The sequence below is a fragment of the Lynx rufus genome, unplaced genomic scaffold (assembly GCF_022079265.1).
Source record: "Lynx rufus isolate CCGP_SWC_20201006 ecotype Redwood Valley unplaced genomic scaffold, mLynRuf1.p SCAF_5, whole genome shotgun sequence".
Classification (NCBI taxonomy): domain Eukaryota; kingdom Metazoa; phylum Chordata; class Mammalia; order Carnivora; family Felidae; genus Lynx; species Lynx rufus.
In genome coordinates, this window is record NW_025814867.1 from 9,365,760 (window position 1) to 9,383,548 (window position 17,789).

A 17,789-nucleotide genomic window follows, 5' to 3' on the forward strand; every position below is an offset into this window, starting at 1 on the left:
TCCCTGACCTGGGGGTTCTGGGATCCACATTCCGGCTTTCTTAGTAATACCGGGTTATTCATTCTCTGTGGTAATAAGATATACAAAGGTTTCCATCCAAATGGTCTGGACACCGTATGTTAGGATGTCCTGAAGCTAAAATGACTAAACAGGAATCCCTGGAGGCTAGCCAGATCTAAGCTATGATCATTTGTACATCAAGTGAGTCCTCAGAGGCGAGCGTCCCCACAAGCTTTCAAATCCCATTATTCAAAAAAGCTCTGGTTTCTATACATTTGTCAGAATGCTCTTCCTTCAACAAGGAGTTAATGAATTAGAAAAAAAAAATCACTTGTTAGTTTTTCTGCAATTACTGGAAAAAGGTTTCAACGATACCCTAAATGCTCTCCAAGCAGTACACGCTGAAATAAATGGTTTATCTCCAACGGTACACCAAAATGGGACAGTCCTTGAGGCCCTGACTGCCCAACAAGGAGCTGCATGTCCTGTAGTTGGTGAAATATTGTTTCCGTTGTTGACAAATCAGGAATTGTGACCCAAAGTCTAAAGGAGCCTAAAGAGCAGATAAAATTTTTCATCAAGTAAGTGACACCTCTCCCACAGACCCATTTTCTTGATTAAGCCTTGGCTCCTAGGAATCCCCGCTCTGGGCGATTTTTCAGTCCTTGGCTACTGTTCTCCTTACAACCATCAGATGAACCTCCCTAGTGGGTTGCATGCTCTCCAGGCTGTCAAATGCCTATTGACAGCCACATGCGCACCAAATGGCATCCTTAAGCATCAGGACACGGGAGAACATCAACAACAACCACAGAAGTGATGAAGACGGAGACCACGTGGCTTTCCAGCCTGACAACTCCTAACAGAAAACAGCGAATGCGGGACTTTCTGGCCTGCTGAGAGCACGACAAAAAAGAGGGTATCATTAAAATCCAACACGGAGACCAGACTTGACAATTTCCTGAGCAGACAAAACCAGTCAGTCATATAAGCAAAGCTTCATTTAACTCATCTTGCAAAACCAGCAAGGATGACCTCATCTTGGTCGCTTCTTGCTTATTCGTCGGGGTATCAGAGGTGAAACATCAACAGTCCCCCAAGTTGATAGGAGGATAACCACTAACCAACTCCCTTTAAGAAGACCCCAATGTTATCACCAAGCACTTTAAAGAATCCACACATACTGCCTTCCCAGTATAAAAGCTGCTTTACAAGAGCATACCTCTGAGCCTCATTCCGTGTTTTGAGTGTTCCCAGTTCACAAACTGTCTTAGTATGTGCACAATAAAATTTTACTAATCACTACTGCAAAAAAAAAAAAAATAGAAAAAAGAAAACAATCTGAATATTGACTGGATACTAGATGTCTCTGACTTCTGCTCAGGTCATGATCTTGCAGTTTGTGACTTCGAGCCCCACGTGGGGCTCTGTGCTGACAGCTCAAGCCTGGAGCCTGCTTCAGATTCTGTCTCTCTCTCTCTGCCCCTCCTCCACTCACACTCTGTCTCTCTCTCTCTCTCTCTCTGCCCCTCCTCCACTCACACTCTGTCTCTCTCTCTCTCTCTCTGCCCCTTCTCCATTCACGCTGTCTCTCTCCCCTTCAGAAATAAACATTAAAAAAAAAAAATTAAAAAAAAACACTTGATTTGGTTGGGTGTGATACTGCTATTATAATATTTTTAAAAATCCTTTTCTGTTAGATATATATACTGAAATACTTATGCGTTAAATATGATATCTGGGATTTTTTTTTTTTTAAACAAACATGACCATAAAGGGGAGGGGAAGGAGAGGGAATGAGACTGGGAGGGAGAGAAGAGACAGATGACAAACAACATTGGCCAAGTGCTGATAATTATCGGAAGTGAGCGGTAAATCCTTATGCTAGTCTCTCTACTTTGATGTATGCTCAAAGTTTCCACTATAAAAATGTTTGATGAAGGGGTCAAACTAGAAAGGCTGTTAACTTTCCTTCCAAGTTCTAAATTTCAGGGTTCTATATTCAACTTTTTCTGTAACATATGCTTACACTGCATGCTTAAGACTAAATCTATGTACAATACCAGGAATATTTCCTGAAAAATATTACACATAAGCAGCACAATGATTACGGGGTAGTAAGCGTGTCATCTAGAAGGAGAGGCTTAACAAGTTGCCTGTCTCTGGAGAAAAGAAAAAGAACGGAATAAACGCTTCTAAATACACGCAAGAGACCACGACCAGCTCTTCTCTGTAGCCATCGGTGAAAGTGCGAGACGAAAGAGACTTCCATTATACCACAAAGATAGTAAAGCAGCTATTTCTCCGTATCTTCCCTCTAACCAATGATACTGCCATACTTCCCTACCATTCTTTCAAGGACTTGTTAAATCCTCCAGCGCTGACTCGGTGCCTCAGACACTCGTTGCTCTGCTGGGCCAGGCACTGCAGAATACTAGGTTATAAAATGAGGTTCTATACTTTCTAAATGCCTAGAAGATCTTCAACCACAATTCTTTTTTTTTGGGGGGGGGGGTCCACCAGTAGTAAACCTACTAGCCAAGTCAGTATCTCACACCCAAAATTTTATTCGTGAAACCAGGAACACCCACAACCGTGAGTGTTACAGAAACCTGGTCTCAAGAGTCCTGAAGCTAAGCTTCACCGATGGGCTCCACGGGGCTCTCAAATCCCCTGGAATGACTGCACTTTCCTGGAGAGGCTGCCATGGCATTCATCTCAAACAGCAATAATCACTAATGGAATAAAACCACACGCCCTGCAGCAAGAACCCGAAAAAAACAGGAAAAAGATGAAACACCATGTTGCATACCCGTTACGCCAGCTTCTTGAGGCTAAGAGATAAACTCTTAAACTTCTGAAACTTGGTTTCTAGTGTTCAAGTGCCCTCTAGTGGCTGCTTCAATTGTGACAACCAACAGCTCAGAGCAGGAACGAATACAGAATGAAAAAGTGTAAGAAGTAACAGCATACAGGAGTACCTGGCACAATTCCAAGGTACTCTGTGCACTTCTCATTATCCAGAAGAACTTAGCTCACAATATAATATGCATAACTAGGAAGTTTCCCAGATATATCATGACCCACGAGTACATTTTTTTAGTAAGTATAATCTTCCCCAAGGTCCATTTCAAATTAATAAAACATCAGCAGCCCCCAGAAAAGAACGGTACACCAAGGAAAGACGCGAGAACCTCAGGAATTAACACCCATGCCCTCCCGCCAATGGAGGCAGCATCAAGAATGCAATGGTATCTGATAAGGGACGGCCACCAGGAGTCGGGGGACACAAGGTATCCGGTCCCTGAGGAGGGACCGGCCAACGTGCTGGCCAACAAACACCCTGAGTCCGCACAGAGACAAGTTCAAGAACCGCCCGATCCAACGGTCTCGGTGACAGCACCGACGGCAACTGCCAGTGGGGACAGGCCACGGGCCCGGGGCCAGGGTGTGAGCCGAGCACATCGCCCAGGGTGACTGACAGGTCCCTGGTCACCACAGAGGCCTTCTGCCCAGACCGACGGGAATTCCTACGGCAGAACATACTTCCTGGAATCATGGCCACCAGGAGCCCCGCGCACAAAGATGCCAGCCAGGCGTGGGCAACCTCTCAGCACTAGCCTTGGCCTCCAGCCGGTCTTCCCAGACTCTGCCCCAAGGCACCCCCTCACCTGCACACCTTCCGTGACGGCTACCTACACACACACCTCTCCTTCAGGGTGTCCACAATGAAGGGGGAACTGACCCTCTAAACAAGAACCTTCTCACCCTCAGGACGTTTCTGAGTCTACAGATCGGTCTTTCCCAGAAAACATCCTACTGATATCTAGGACAACTGTCTATGCCTAGGAGATTCATTCAGGCTTGCCACCCAATGCTGTGGCTCACTATTCACGCTATTTAGTATTCCGCTCTGTGAGGGTGACACGCTTTGTTCTACTGTTGACAGACACGGGAGTTATTTCAAATTTAGGGCTATTACAAATCATGCCGGTCATACACATTCTCGTGTGTCATTTGGTACCCTGGGTGACAAAGGAGGAGATGCTGGCTTACGGAGGAAAGATGTGCTCAGTTTTTTGTTGTTTTTTTTATCATCTTTATTTTTGAGAGAGAGCGACAAAGAACAAGGGAAGGGAAGAGAGAGGAGGAGACACAGAATCCCAAGCAGGCTCCAGGCTCTGAACTACCGGCACAGAACTCAATGTGGGGCTCAAACCCACGGGCTGTGAGATCATGACCTGAGCCGAAGTGAGACGCTTGACCGACTGAGCCACCCAGGTGCCCGGAGATGTACTCAGTTCTTGAAGATGATCACCCAGCAGTCTTCCAGAGTGGCTATGCCCATGTACATCCCCACCAGCAGCACAGAAGCCTTGCTTCTGCTCAGTACTTTCACCAACATTTAGGACTGAGGCTTTTTAATTTTTGCCAATCTGGTGACTGTCTTGATATTTCACGTTGGTTTTGACTTGCAATTCTCTGATGCCTCGGTATTTCAAAATCTCAAAAGACAGCACATATCCAGATTGAGATCATTTTTCTTTTTTTACAGCATCTACCACTATGAACCTAGTCCATCCAAGTCACCATCACCATCTGAACTACTGCACAGCACAGGCCCTTAAAGTGCTTTCTCTGATTCGACCTTGCCCCTGTCCTTGTAACAGACAGAGTGATTCTCTTCAGATACAAGCTACATGGAGGCTCTCTGCTCAGTGGCTTCCCATCTCATTCAGAATCAAGTCCCAAATCTGAGCAGGGCTTACGACAAGGCTTGGGACGACCTCACCCCTGGCGACTTCACTAACCCCATCTCCTGCCAGGAGTCTTCCTCTTGCTCAGTTCCAGCTACATCACCTCCATGCTGTTCCTCGAAACATGCCAACCGCTCCTCTGATCTCCAGCCCTTTGCACGTGCGGCTCACCCAGCCGAGGGACGTGCTCCCTCAAACCCTTCAGGTCTCTTCCTGGATGTTCCTACCCCAGGCTTTCTCTGGCCAACCCATCTAAAATAGTGCCACCATCACCTCATCCCTCTCAGACCCCACTATCCTTCTTTAGCTTTTCCGCTGCATCTATTAGCACCTAAACTAGATATCTGCTCTCTCTCCTCACACTAGAACGTACACTCCATCAAAACATTTTTATTTCTCTTGCTCAGCACTATACCCTGGTACCTAGTCTGTACTTTGTACACGGACACCAACAAATATTTGTTAAACAAGGAATAAAAGAGTATCAATACAAGGAAAAAAAGTATCAGGGACGCCTGGGTGGCTCAGTCGGTTAAGCGTCCGACTCTTGGTTTCAGCTTAGGTCACGATCTCATAATTCTTTAGATCGAGTCCGGTGCTGGGCAATGTGCTGGCAGTGAGGAGCCTGCTTGGGATTCTCTCGCCCTCTCTGTCCTTCCCCACTCATGCTCTCTCTCTAAAATAAATAAATACAAAATAGTATTCATACAGTAAATACTTATAGTTAAAATAAATCAATACAAAATAAATAGAAAATAGTAGATGAATTTCTTCCGGAAGAACGTGCCTGGAATAATGGTCTTCCTGCACATAACACACTACCATACCCATAGCAGACACTCAATAAATGTTTAAATAGTAAAAGAACAACGAATTTGCCTTTTTCTTTCCTATTCCCTTCTCCTCTACCCTTCCAGATCTTCTAAAGCAATGTAGAATTTACTTCCATATTACTATTCATTTTTTAACATTGTATATATATATATATATTCTTTCTGAAGAATCCATTCTTTCCAGGTCACATGTCACAACATTAACAGCTACTATTTGGACTTAGATGCTAATGGAGTCACTGTCTATATTTGCTGCTGCTTTCTGTTACCTTAAGATTTGTTTACAGACAGCTGCTCAAGCAGCTTGCTCGAGTACAATTTTTTAGACATGTGGGTGAAATTAAGATGGAGTCTCTGAATTTCTGAAAAAGTCTTTTGTCCTCAAAAATCAAACAACAGGATGGCTGTACAGAGAAATTTAAGGTCACACGATCCCGTAAGTGTTCTTTTTCTACCGCTTTCTTAGTGTTGGTCTAATTCCACGGCGATCTTCAGCTGAAATAGTGGTACAAATAAATTATATGCAAGTCTAATTCACTTTTGTTTATAACCTGAGTTTTGGTTTTCTTTTACTCTTTATAATTACAAATTTCACCAGGATAGGACTAATTATGGGTCTTTTTTCAGCATCTTGCCTGACATTTGGTGAAACCTTTCATCTAAAGATTGAGACTTTTTTCAGCTCAGGGTGAAATTTTCTTCTATTATTTCTTTCATGAATGTTTGCTTTGATCTCTTCTTCTGGAAATCCCATTATGTTTATCTTTGACAAGTGCTGTCCAACAGGAATACAATTCAAGCCACAAAGGTGATTTAAAATTTTCTAGGAGCCATATCAAAAAAGAAAAAAGTGAAATTAACTGTAATAATTTATCCACCCAAATGTATCCAAAAATATTATCTGCATAAAAATACATTATCAGAAATAACCAAACAATATTTTTATCCAAATAATATTCAGTCATTTGAAAATGTAGTCTATAAAAAATGTACAGGTGAGATGCTTTTTTCTTTTTTCATATGGAGTCTTCAAAATCTGGTATGTGTTCTCTACTTGAAGTTCATCTCAATTCAGATTACCTTTTTTTTATTTTTTTTAATGTTTATTTATTTTTGAGAGAGAGAGAGTGTGAGTGTGTGTGTGTGTCAACAGTGAGAGCAGGAGAGGCAGAGAGAAAGGGAGACACAGAATCTGAAGCAGGCTCCAGGCTCTGAGCTGTCCGCGCAGAGCCTGATATGGGGCTTGAACCCACAAACCGTGAGATCATGACCTAAGCTGAAGTCAGACACCGGTTTTAACCAACTGAGCCACCCAGGTGCCCCCAGACCACCTGCTTTTCAAAGGCTAGTGCCTGCCATACTGGACAGACCAGATCTTCCAGAACTATCTTTCATGATTTAAGTTCGTAATTTTTAACCTTTCTTTTTTTCTTCTGAATCCTAAGAGAATTCTTCCAGCTGATCTTCAGAGTTTGTTTATTTTTGAGAGAGAAACAGAGCAAGTGGAGGAGGGGCAGAGAGAAAGGGAGAGCAAGAGAATCCTAAACAGGCTCTGCACTGCCAGCGAGGAGCCTGACACAGGGCTCAAACTCACGAACCATAAGATCATGACCTGAGCCAAAACCAAGAGTTGGACACTTCACTGACTGAGCCACCCAGGCGCCTCCCTGATCTTCAAATCCACTCACTCCACTTCTAAGATACTCATCCTACTTATTACAGCACCTATATGACAGTCATATTTTGTACCTTCAGGGCTCACTCTTCATGGCACGCTGCTCCCGAGCACTGACTGCCAATTTTGATTACCCAGCCCTCTAGAATGTCACGAACAGGTCTTAGAATTTTTCTTTAACTTCTCTTTCAACTCCTACAGCCACTCTATTTCATTGGAAACCCTTGTTCTGAGTCATGAGAAGCCACCCTCCAACTTTTGAGCTACTAAGCCTCTGTGATGAGTGATATTGCCCTAGCTGCTTGGTATTTTAGATTAAAAGTCTAGTTTATTCCTCTCTGATAACCAAGTTAGGTACCATCAGGGGTCACACTGGTCCCAGAAAACAAGAAAAAGGGTTAGACTTAGTGCCATTTCCTTTAGTAGCTCAGAGCTCTCACAATTTGCAGAAAATGGGGATGGAACTGAAGCAAAGGAAATCCAGTGACCTTAAATGAACTGCCCATTTGTATCTACTCAGAAGAGGGCTAACTGGGATGCCATCCCAGCAACTGGCTGAGGTACCAGACAGCACAGTTACAGAACATTTTTCATCGCTACAGGAAGTTCTATTGGACAATACTTGGCTCAACAATTGCTCTTAAAGTCTCAAATACCATACCACCAGGTTCTGGCTCTACAAGATCCCCTCTCTTTCACACTTTCTCTTTCCTTCAGGAGTTCTTAACCTTGCCCCTAAAAGCCTTGGTTCTTTTCACCTATTTCAACTCTTGACACTCCCCAATCCAAGGGGAAACAGACACTCAAAAAGGCAGTGCAACAGATTTCACTTAGTGGGACTTGAATTTACTGATTAAGAGATGCTTCCCAGTATCAGTACTCGAAAGAAATGGTGTACACTTCAAAATATCTTCCAAGTATGCACGTCCATTAAATACTGGGGTCACAGTCAGAAACAACTGACAACTGATGAGGATGTAAATACTAACTTCAGGGTAAAAAGGAGTTTAATCTGAATTACGAGCTGTGCTTCACTAGGAAATAAATTAGGTATAATAAGATGTTAGAGAGACTACAAGGAAACTAGCAATGAAATAAACCTTCTCCAAAAATTACTGAAATAATAAGAGAGCCTATAAGCCTTTTAACTCTGCCATATCACCTTTAATAACAGAACAGGTTGCAAATGTGTGGCTGTGTTTAAGCCTAAGAGCCTACTGAGCCTATTTTACAAATGCCACAACTCCACAAAGAAAAACTTACGTGAAGGTCAACGAAAGTTGCATGTTCTAAATCACAAAATCAGGAACGATTTTTTTTTTTTTTTTTTTTTTTTGCCATTCATAACATTTCAGTAATAAAACAATTACCTCAGTAACAGGTGTATTTTCCTGGAGCTCAGTTGTGTGTGAGGCCAGTAAACCAATCACCCGAGCAACCTTGGCCCGTCTGTAAATGGAGAAAAATAAGGTCTGAGGAGAACTAGGAAACCAAGTAACATCGCACAATTATGAGCATTAACATAAAATAAAAATGGGATGTGCTGGGGTAACCATGTACTCTCCCATGAATATGGCCCCAAGAAACGCACGCTCACGTACAGGAGACATGAACAGCAATGCCCTCTGCAGAACTGGTTGTGATGGGACTAAAGCTGAACAAGTCGTGCTTTAATAGAAAATGCAAAATAAAAATTTTGGAAGGCCTTAACCACAGAGGAGAAGGAAAATGTAATTAACCGTTTTATTTCTGAGTCGAGCAGTATTTGGCTGAAGGTTATGTTCCACTTGTTAGGCCAATGATTGTATACATAAGAGAGAAAATATCAGAACAGTTAAACATTTACATATCCACTTCTACAGTAATTTTTATAAGCATGGATCATATACATATTGTCCCAAAAACTACTAGTTTTAGTGAAGTTTCTGTTTCATTATCCAACAGAAAATAAGGTTGATAAATTATTAAATATCATTTTCAGGTGGAAAATTTTATTTCATGGAGAAAATTAGTCATAAGATTTTTTTAATTCGGAAAAAATGGTTGAATGTGTGAGTTGATAAGAACCGTATTCTTTTTCCTTTTTTTTTTTTTTTTTTTTTTGAGAACCATATTCTTATTGATGCTTGCACATTCTCTGGGCTAATCAGTGTTCATGTCAGCCAGAGAACCTCTGCTTTCCTGGTTCTTAAGCTACACAGGACCCATGGAGGGAAACAAATCACACTGAGAGAAGAACCATAGGAAAGTGTTTATGTTGTCAGAACTCTAACATACAGACATAATTCTAACGGATTTCAACACTTCTTGAATTAGCCATTCATATGTCTTAACCATATACAAACTGAAAAAGTCCTAGGTTATTTGTATGATTAGTATTCTGCCTCTAAATAAAAAGAGTATACTGTTTTTTAAATTTTAATTCTTTAGTCAACGTTATGGAAGTTTCAGGTATACAACAGTGACTCAACAATTCCATAAATCACCCAGTGCCCATCATGACAAGTGCACTCCTTAATCCCCATCCACTATTTCACCCATCTCCCCACCCAACTCCCCACTCAACTAACCATCAATTTGTTCTCTACAGTTTAAGAGTCTGTTTCTTGGTTTGTCTTTTTTCTTTGCTCATTTGTTTCTTAAAATTCCACATACAAGTGAAATCATATGATATTTACCTTTCTCTGGCTTATTTCCCTAGCATTATACTCCAGCTCCATCCATGCTGTTGCAAATGGCAAGATTTCATTCTTTTTATGGCTGAGTAATATGCCATTGTGAATATATACCACATCTTTTTTACCCATTCACCTATGTATGGACACTTGGGCTGCCTCCATAATTCAGCTATTGCAAATAATGCTGCTATGAACATAGGGGTGCACGTATCCCTCTGAATTAGTGTTATTCTTTGCATAAATACCCACTAGTGTGATTACTGGATCGTGGGGTAGTCCTATTTTTAATTTTTGAGGAACCTCCATACTGTTTTCCACAGTGGCTGCACCAGTTTGCATTCCCAACGGTGTACAGGGCTTCCTTTTTCTCCACATCCTCGTCAATACCTGTTGTCTCTTGTGTTTTTTATTTTAAGCCATTCTGATAGGTGTGAGTTGATATCTCGTAGTTTTGATTTGCATTTCCCTGATGATGAGTGATGTTGAGCATCTTTTCATAGGTCTGTTGGCCATGTGGATGTCTTCTCTGGAGCAATGTCTGTTCATGTCTTCTGCCCACAAATAATTGGATTATTTGTTTTCTGGGTGTTGAGTTGTAGAAGTTCTTTATATATTTTGGATACTGATACTGATATGTCATTTGCAAATATCTTCTATCCATTCCACAGGTTGCCTTTTATTTTGATGTAGTGCCAACAGTTTATTTTTGCTTCTATTTCCCTTGCCTCAGGAGACAGATCTAGAAAAATGATGCTTTCCCCGACGTCAGAGACATCACTGCCTGTGCGCTCTTCTAGGATTTTCATGGTTTCGGTTCTCCCATTTAGACCATTCACCCATTTTGAATTTATTTTTGTGTATGGTGTAAGAAAGTGGTCCAGTTTCATTCTTTTCCATGGAGCTATCCGGTTTTCCCAACACCATGTGTTGAGGAGATTGTCTTAAAAAAATTATACTTTAAAAGTGATCAATTTGGAAAAAAAAAAAAAAAAAAAGATTGGTAGGACATTGGACCAGAAGTTACAAGGAAAAGCATCTAGTCAGTGATCTGCCACCGACCCATTTTGTGACCAAGGCCAAGTCAATTATGCTTCAATTTCCAAACGCGTGAAATTTCAAGGGAGAGATGGATTAACTTCTGAATTTTTTTTTTACGATGAAAACACAAATGCTTAGTATCAGAAACTGACTAAAGAATTAGAGGACGCAGAGCAAAAACTTACTTTATCTTAGTTCAAAGACAAGCCCAAAGTACTTATGAAACACTAAATTGTTTTTTCATTCTACAAAATTAAATAATGCCTACAAGATTTATTCAAGTAAAAGAAAAATGTATTACAATGTGCTAAGTAAATGTTTTCACCAATCTCACCAGAAACCACTCCTATCAGAAAAAGAAAAAAACAGACCATCTTAAAACCCTTATAGTTTTAAACTATCAACTATTTAAAGTAACAAAACATTCCTTAGTCTATACCAAATACTTACATACAACTATATCTACATATGATGCCCTCAAAAAACTGGCTTCTTCACATAATCAGCCCCTTGTTTAAATATCACCATTTCAGGCACCCCTGGAGTCCCAATACCCTGTACCTCACAAGTGTCCCCATACTCAGGACAGCATCTGCACTGACCAATAACCTTTCTGCGGTGACAGGCACGTTCCCTATCTACACTGTTCAATACAGTATCCATCACATACATGTGACTAGTGAGCACTTAAAATATGGCTGATACAAGTAAAAAAAATTTTAAATTACTTTTAAATGTAAACTTTAATAACCACATACAGCTAGTTGTTACCACATTAGAGCAGATCCAAAATGCTCCAGTTCCTTCTTGGGTTTACTTGTTTCTTATCTGTGTCCCCTACCAGCCCAGAAGGTCCACAAATGCAAGACTTTGTCTTGCCCAACCCCGCAAGCCCCAAGACAGTACACCTCGCATCAAGTAGGCCCCAATAAACGTTTGCTGAATGAATAGGACAGTGACACCTAAAACAAGGTAACTAAAGATGTTAGTGGAAAAGGAGTGGATAAATATAGGACTGTACATGGTAAACAAAAGTGGAACAGGGTTTCCAATATAAATCTCAAAAAAAAAAAAAAATTAGGGCTAACATCATTGAGAAAAAGATCCCTTGTAAGAAAAAGCAGTACAACCTACACAGGGCATCGTTATACACCATATAACAAAGAATTAAAAGTTAACCCAAGAATAGTGGGGAAATTCAACCTGCTTCTCTTCCAAGCACAGCAAGAAGGCCACATGAACACATACATACATACAAGCATCCATAATAAAACTATGAAGGTCAAAGTAACAAATGTATATACCAAACTTACTACAACCTACCAACAGTGACCACACTAATTCAATGAGAAGCAGTATAGGGTGGTGTTTATCACCCTGAAATGAAATGTGCTGGGCCTAGCCTTGACCCCACCATGAGGAAGAAGGAAGGACAGTTCCTTGGGTTACTGACTCATCCTTCATGTCCCTGGTTACTTTGATGGACTGACTACAGTATGTACCTAATCAAGGTGCTCAGAGAATCAAAGGAGATAATCCTTGCCAAGAAATTACCATGTCGTCTGACATGTAATATGTGCTGTGTGGGTTAGCTATTATTACCACTACATTTAACATTTTTAAGAATGATTTTATATTAGACCACAAAGATAAATCCACAGAATCCCCAAAGGCAGAAATTATACAGAACATACTACGTTATAAAAATGCAACAAGAAATATAAAGCAAAAAAACCTAAATACTCGTAAACTCAGAAGCACTTTTGTATGTCTGATGTGTCAAATGAAAATTGAAAACGCCGATCATTCATAATCATAATCGACAGAAATAAAAGTGAAACTAAGACATTTTGCTGCTTTATGTAGCAGACTGGACACTGACACGCACCTTTCTGTTCTCTCAAGGGTCTGATAAATGAAAACCAAATTTATAATTAAATGATAACCAGCAGTGCCTGGGTGGCTCAGTCACTTGGGCATCCAACTTCAGCTCAGGTCATGATGTCACGGTCCGTGAGTTCAGGCCCTGCATCAGGCTCTGTGCTGACAGCTCAGAGCCTGGAACCTGCTTCATGTTCTGTGTCTCCCTCTCCTCCGTGCCTCCCTCTCCCTCTCTCAAAAATAAACAATTTTTTAAAAAATGTATAATTAAATCTTCTGTAAACAGAAAGAAGGACTGAAAGTGGACCAAAACGTACAAGGAAATCCCGGGTGACCAGCACAGATGAAATCACATTGACAGAAGATGAATAGAAGAACTCCCTAAGAACCACAGATAAAGACAGATATTCCCAAGGAAGCCCCAGAGGTTGAGTCAACTGAAAGAGAAGGCAAGGACGAGCCACTGGACAGTCACCAGATTGCAGACCTACACAATGAACGAGTGAGCCAACCAGGTCCTGCTGCCTTCCCATCTCCCTCCTTGGTAACACAGAATAAACCCTGCAGCCCTGGTCTCCAGGATAAAAATGGAAAATTATTCCTATGGTAAGCAATCTACCCTGAGGTGGGAAACAGATGTAGATATGGGGACCAGAGACCGCTGTCCTCTACACCAGATAGAGCAGAAAAGGGGGTTAATGCAGGAAAGCCAGCTCCGTCCCCAAGAAAAACCCATCCTCGCAACTCCTCAAGAGGCCCACGGCTTGCCTGCCTGCTCTCCAGCCAGCTGGGCTCCCAACATACAAGTCCATCAGTCAACAGGCATCACCACTCACGCGTCAGCTCTCCCTTTAAAGAAGCTGCTGCCAATTCCACCACTAGATATTCACCCAAAGGATACAAGAATACAGATCCGAAGGGGCACACGCACCCTAACGTCTATAGCAGCGTTACCAACAATATGCAAACTAGGGAAAGAGCCCAAATGTCTAACAACTGATGATCGGGTAAAGAAGAAGTGGTATATATGCACAATGCAAGATTACACAGCCATCAAAAAGAATGAAATGTTGCCATGTGCAACAATGTGGATGAAGCGAGAGTGTATCATGCTAAGCGAAATAAGTCGGTCAAAGACAAATACCGTATGATTTCACTCATACGTGGAGTTTAAAAAACAGATGAACATACAGTAAGGAAAGAAAGAAAGAAGGAAGCAAACCAGAAGAGACTCTTGACTACAGAGAACAAACTGAGGGCTGATGGGGAGAGACAGGTTGGGAGGGGGGGGCTAAATCAAGGGTGGGTATCAAGGAGGGCACTGATGATGGGCATGGAGTGTTATACGTAAATGAGGAAATGCCAAATTCTACTCCTGAGACCAGTATTACACTCTATGTTAACTAGCTAGAATTTAAATAAAAATCTGAAAAAAAAAAAAAAAAGTTGCTGGAGAAACAGACTTAGAGAAGCACAGAGAAAACTGGTATCGCCAACTTCTATCCCGATCAGTTTAACCGTTTACTCGTACAACAAACTCAGTCCCGAAGACCACTAAGGATCTGAGGAACGAGCAACATTAAAAAGCAAGACCGTGATGAAAAATAAGACCCGACCTACAGGCCGAGGAGATAAGAATGTAACTTGTATAATCCTAATGTTTAACCCTGAATATTTGTTATCATACTTAACCCTAAATTCTGTTCCAAAACAGAATTTTTATAATCCTACAATTTATCCTCAAATTCAAAAGTACACAAATAGGCCAAATACAAGCAGTTAGAGAAAAGGGTCAACCAGAACATGAAAGTGGAAACCAAAATGTAATGAGTGTTGAAATACAATAGAGATTCTCCAGAATAAGATGAGCAGGGATAAACATCAAACTTGAAAACTCAAAGATAAAACCAAGGAAGAACACTGAAAGAGTCTGGAAGTTCTTCAAAAGCTTAAAGAATTACCACAGGACCCAACAATTCCCCTACTAGGTATACATCCAAGAGACGTGAAAAAAATACGTCCACATAAAACCTTGTGTGAAAATGTTCACAGCAGCATCATTCTCAACAGCCAAATTTGGAAACAACCTAAGTGTTCATCAAGAATGGATAATCAAGATGTTGTATTACCTGTACAATGGAATACTACCCAGTCATAGAAAGACTGACGCAGCGGGCGCTTAGGCGGCTCAGTCAGTTAAGCGTCCGACTTTGGAGCCCCACATCTGGGCTCTGAGCTGTCAGCACACAGCCCGGAACTGGCTTTGGATTCTGTCTCCCTCTCCCTCTGCCCCTCCCTGGCTCCAGAGTGTGTGCTCTCTCTCTCTCTCATAAATGAATAAATGTTTAAAAAACAGAAAACAAAAAACAAAAAAAAACTGAAGTACAGGGGCACCTGAGTGGCTCAGTCAGTTAAGCGTTCGACTTTGCCTCAGGTCGTGATTTCATGGTTCATGGTTCAAGCCCCGCATCTGACTCTGTGCTGACAGCTCAGAGCCTGGAGCCTGCTTTGGATTCTGTGTCTCCCTCTCACTGCCTCTGCCTCTCTCTCTCTAACACTAAAAGAAATGAAGTACTGATAAACCATATGCTAAGTGAAAGAGGACAGACACACACACACACATCACATTTGGTGTATCTCACTTATACAAAATATTCGAAATGAATAAAGCTACAGACAGAAAGTAGATTAGTGGTTTGCAGGGACCAAGGGAAAAGGAGCAATGGACATGGGGTTTCACTGGGTGATGAAAATATTCTGAAATTAGATAGTGGTGTGGTCACACAACTTTGTGAATATGCTAAAAACCATTTAACATCCGGTTTTCAAAAAACAATTGTCATCACATCTACAAACTAAAAAAACACAGAATCTAAGAGATGAAGAAAAAGCATTTGACAAAAATCTAACACCCGTTTATGTTAAAAAGCTTTCAGTAAACTAGAAATAGAGGGGGAATTTTTTCAACTTGGTAAAGACTATCTACAAAAAACCTAGAGTCAACATCCTACTTAAATCTGGGAAACTCAAGATTTTCCCACTAAAATCAAGGCTGTTGACTCTCACCACCATTCCTCAATGTCATACTAAACGCTCTAGCTAATGTAGTAGGACAAGAAATAAAAGGTAGGCAGATTAAGAAGGAAGAAATATAGTTCTTTGTTCACATAAGATGTGATTATAGAAAATCTTAAAGAACTGATGACCCCCCCATCCTACTCCCAAGCCAAAAAAAAAAAAAAAAAACTATAGGAACTACGGATTATGACAAGGTGCAGGATACAAGGTTAACATCTAGAAGTCAATCACTTCCCTATATATTAACAAGTGGAGTTGGAAATAAAAAACAGGGTGCCTGGGTGGCTCAGTCGGTTAAGTGGCCGACTTCAGCTCAGGTCATGATCTCACGGTTCGTGGGTTCAAGCCCCGCATCGGGCTCTGTGCTGACAGGTCAGAGCCTGCAGCCTGCTTCAGATTCTGTGTCTCCCTCTCCCTCTGTCCCTCCCCAGCTCGCACTCCATCTCTGTGTCTCTCAAAAATAAAAAACGTTAAAAAATATGTATTTGAAATACAAAACACAATACCATTTACATCAACACCCAAAAATGAAATCCTTGTGAATCTAACAATATATGTACAAGATCTATATGATTAAGTACAAAACTATGATTAATGAAATCCAAGAACTAAGAATAGAAAGGTATTACATGTTCACGGATCAAAAGACTCAATATTATCCCGATGTGAGTTCTTCCCAACATGATCTCAAGATTCGATATACTTCCAAAGCCCTACCAAGTTAAGGAAGGAAAACCTCCAAACTCATTCTATGAGGCCAGCATTACCTTGATGCCAAAACCAGACAGACGCCAATAAAAAGAACTACAGGCCTATATCCCTGATGAACGTAGACGCAAAACTCCTCGCAAAAAGCTACTAGCCAAAAGGATCCAACAATACACTAAAAGAACGACCAAGTGGGATTTATTCACCATGATCAAGTGGAATTTATTCCTGGGCTGTAGGGCTGGTTCATTGTCCACAAATCAATGTGATACACATTAATGAAAGAAAGGATAAGAACCACGTGATCCTCTCAATAGCTACAGAAAAGGTGTATGACAAAATACAGCATCCTTTGATAAAAAACCCTCAAGAAAGTAGGAATAGAAGAAACATACCTCAAGATCATAAAGGCCATATACAAAAGACCCACAACTAATATTCTCACTGGGGAAAAACTAAGAGCTTTCCCCCCTGAGGTTAGGAACACGACAGGGATGTCCACTCTTACCACTGTTATTCTACACAGTATTGGCAGCCTTAGCCTCAGCAATCAGACAATAAAATGAAATAAAAGGCATCTAAATTGGCAAGGAAGAAGTCAAAGTTTCACTCTCTGCAGATGCCATGATATTCCTCGTGGAAAACCCAAAAGACTCCATCAAAAAACTACTAGTACTGATATGTGAATTCAGCAAAGTCACAGGACATAAAATGAACACAGAAATCGGTTGCATTTCTATACACCATTAATGAAGCAGCAGAAAGAGAAATCAAAGAATCATTCCCATTTACAAATGCACCGAAACCATCAGATACCTAGGAATAAATCTAACCAAAGATGTAAAACATCTGTAAGCTGAAAACTATAGAAAGCTTATGAAACAAATTGAAGAGGACACGAAGAAATGGAAAAACATCCTGTGCTCACGAACTGTCAGAAGGAATACTGTGAAAATGTCGATACTACCCAAAGCAATCTATACATTCAATGTAATCCCTATTGAAATAACACCAGCATTCTTCACACAACTAGAACAATTCTAAAATTTGTATGGAACCAGAAAAGACCCCGAATAGCTAAAGTAATGTTGAAAAAGAAAATCAAAGCTGGAGGCATCACAATTCTGGATTTCAAGCTGTA

General features: G+C 41.0%; 1 protein-coding gene across 1 annotated transcript in view; it reads right to left on the reverse strand.

The window, feature by feature from the left end:
• ULK4 (unc-51 like kinase 4) overlaps positions 1-17,789 on the reverse strand; it is a 566,226-nt gene that overhangs the window by 508,510 nt on the left and 39,927 nt on the right. Inside the window, exon 13 of the mRNA XM_047099606.1 lies at positions 8,636-8,714. Within this exon, the coding sequence (XP_046955562.1) occupies positions 8,636-8,714 (79 nt within the window). The remainder of the gene's footprint in view (positions 1-8,635; positions 8,715-17,789) is intronic.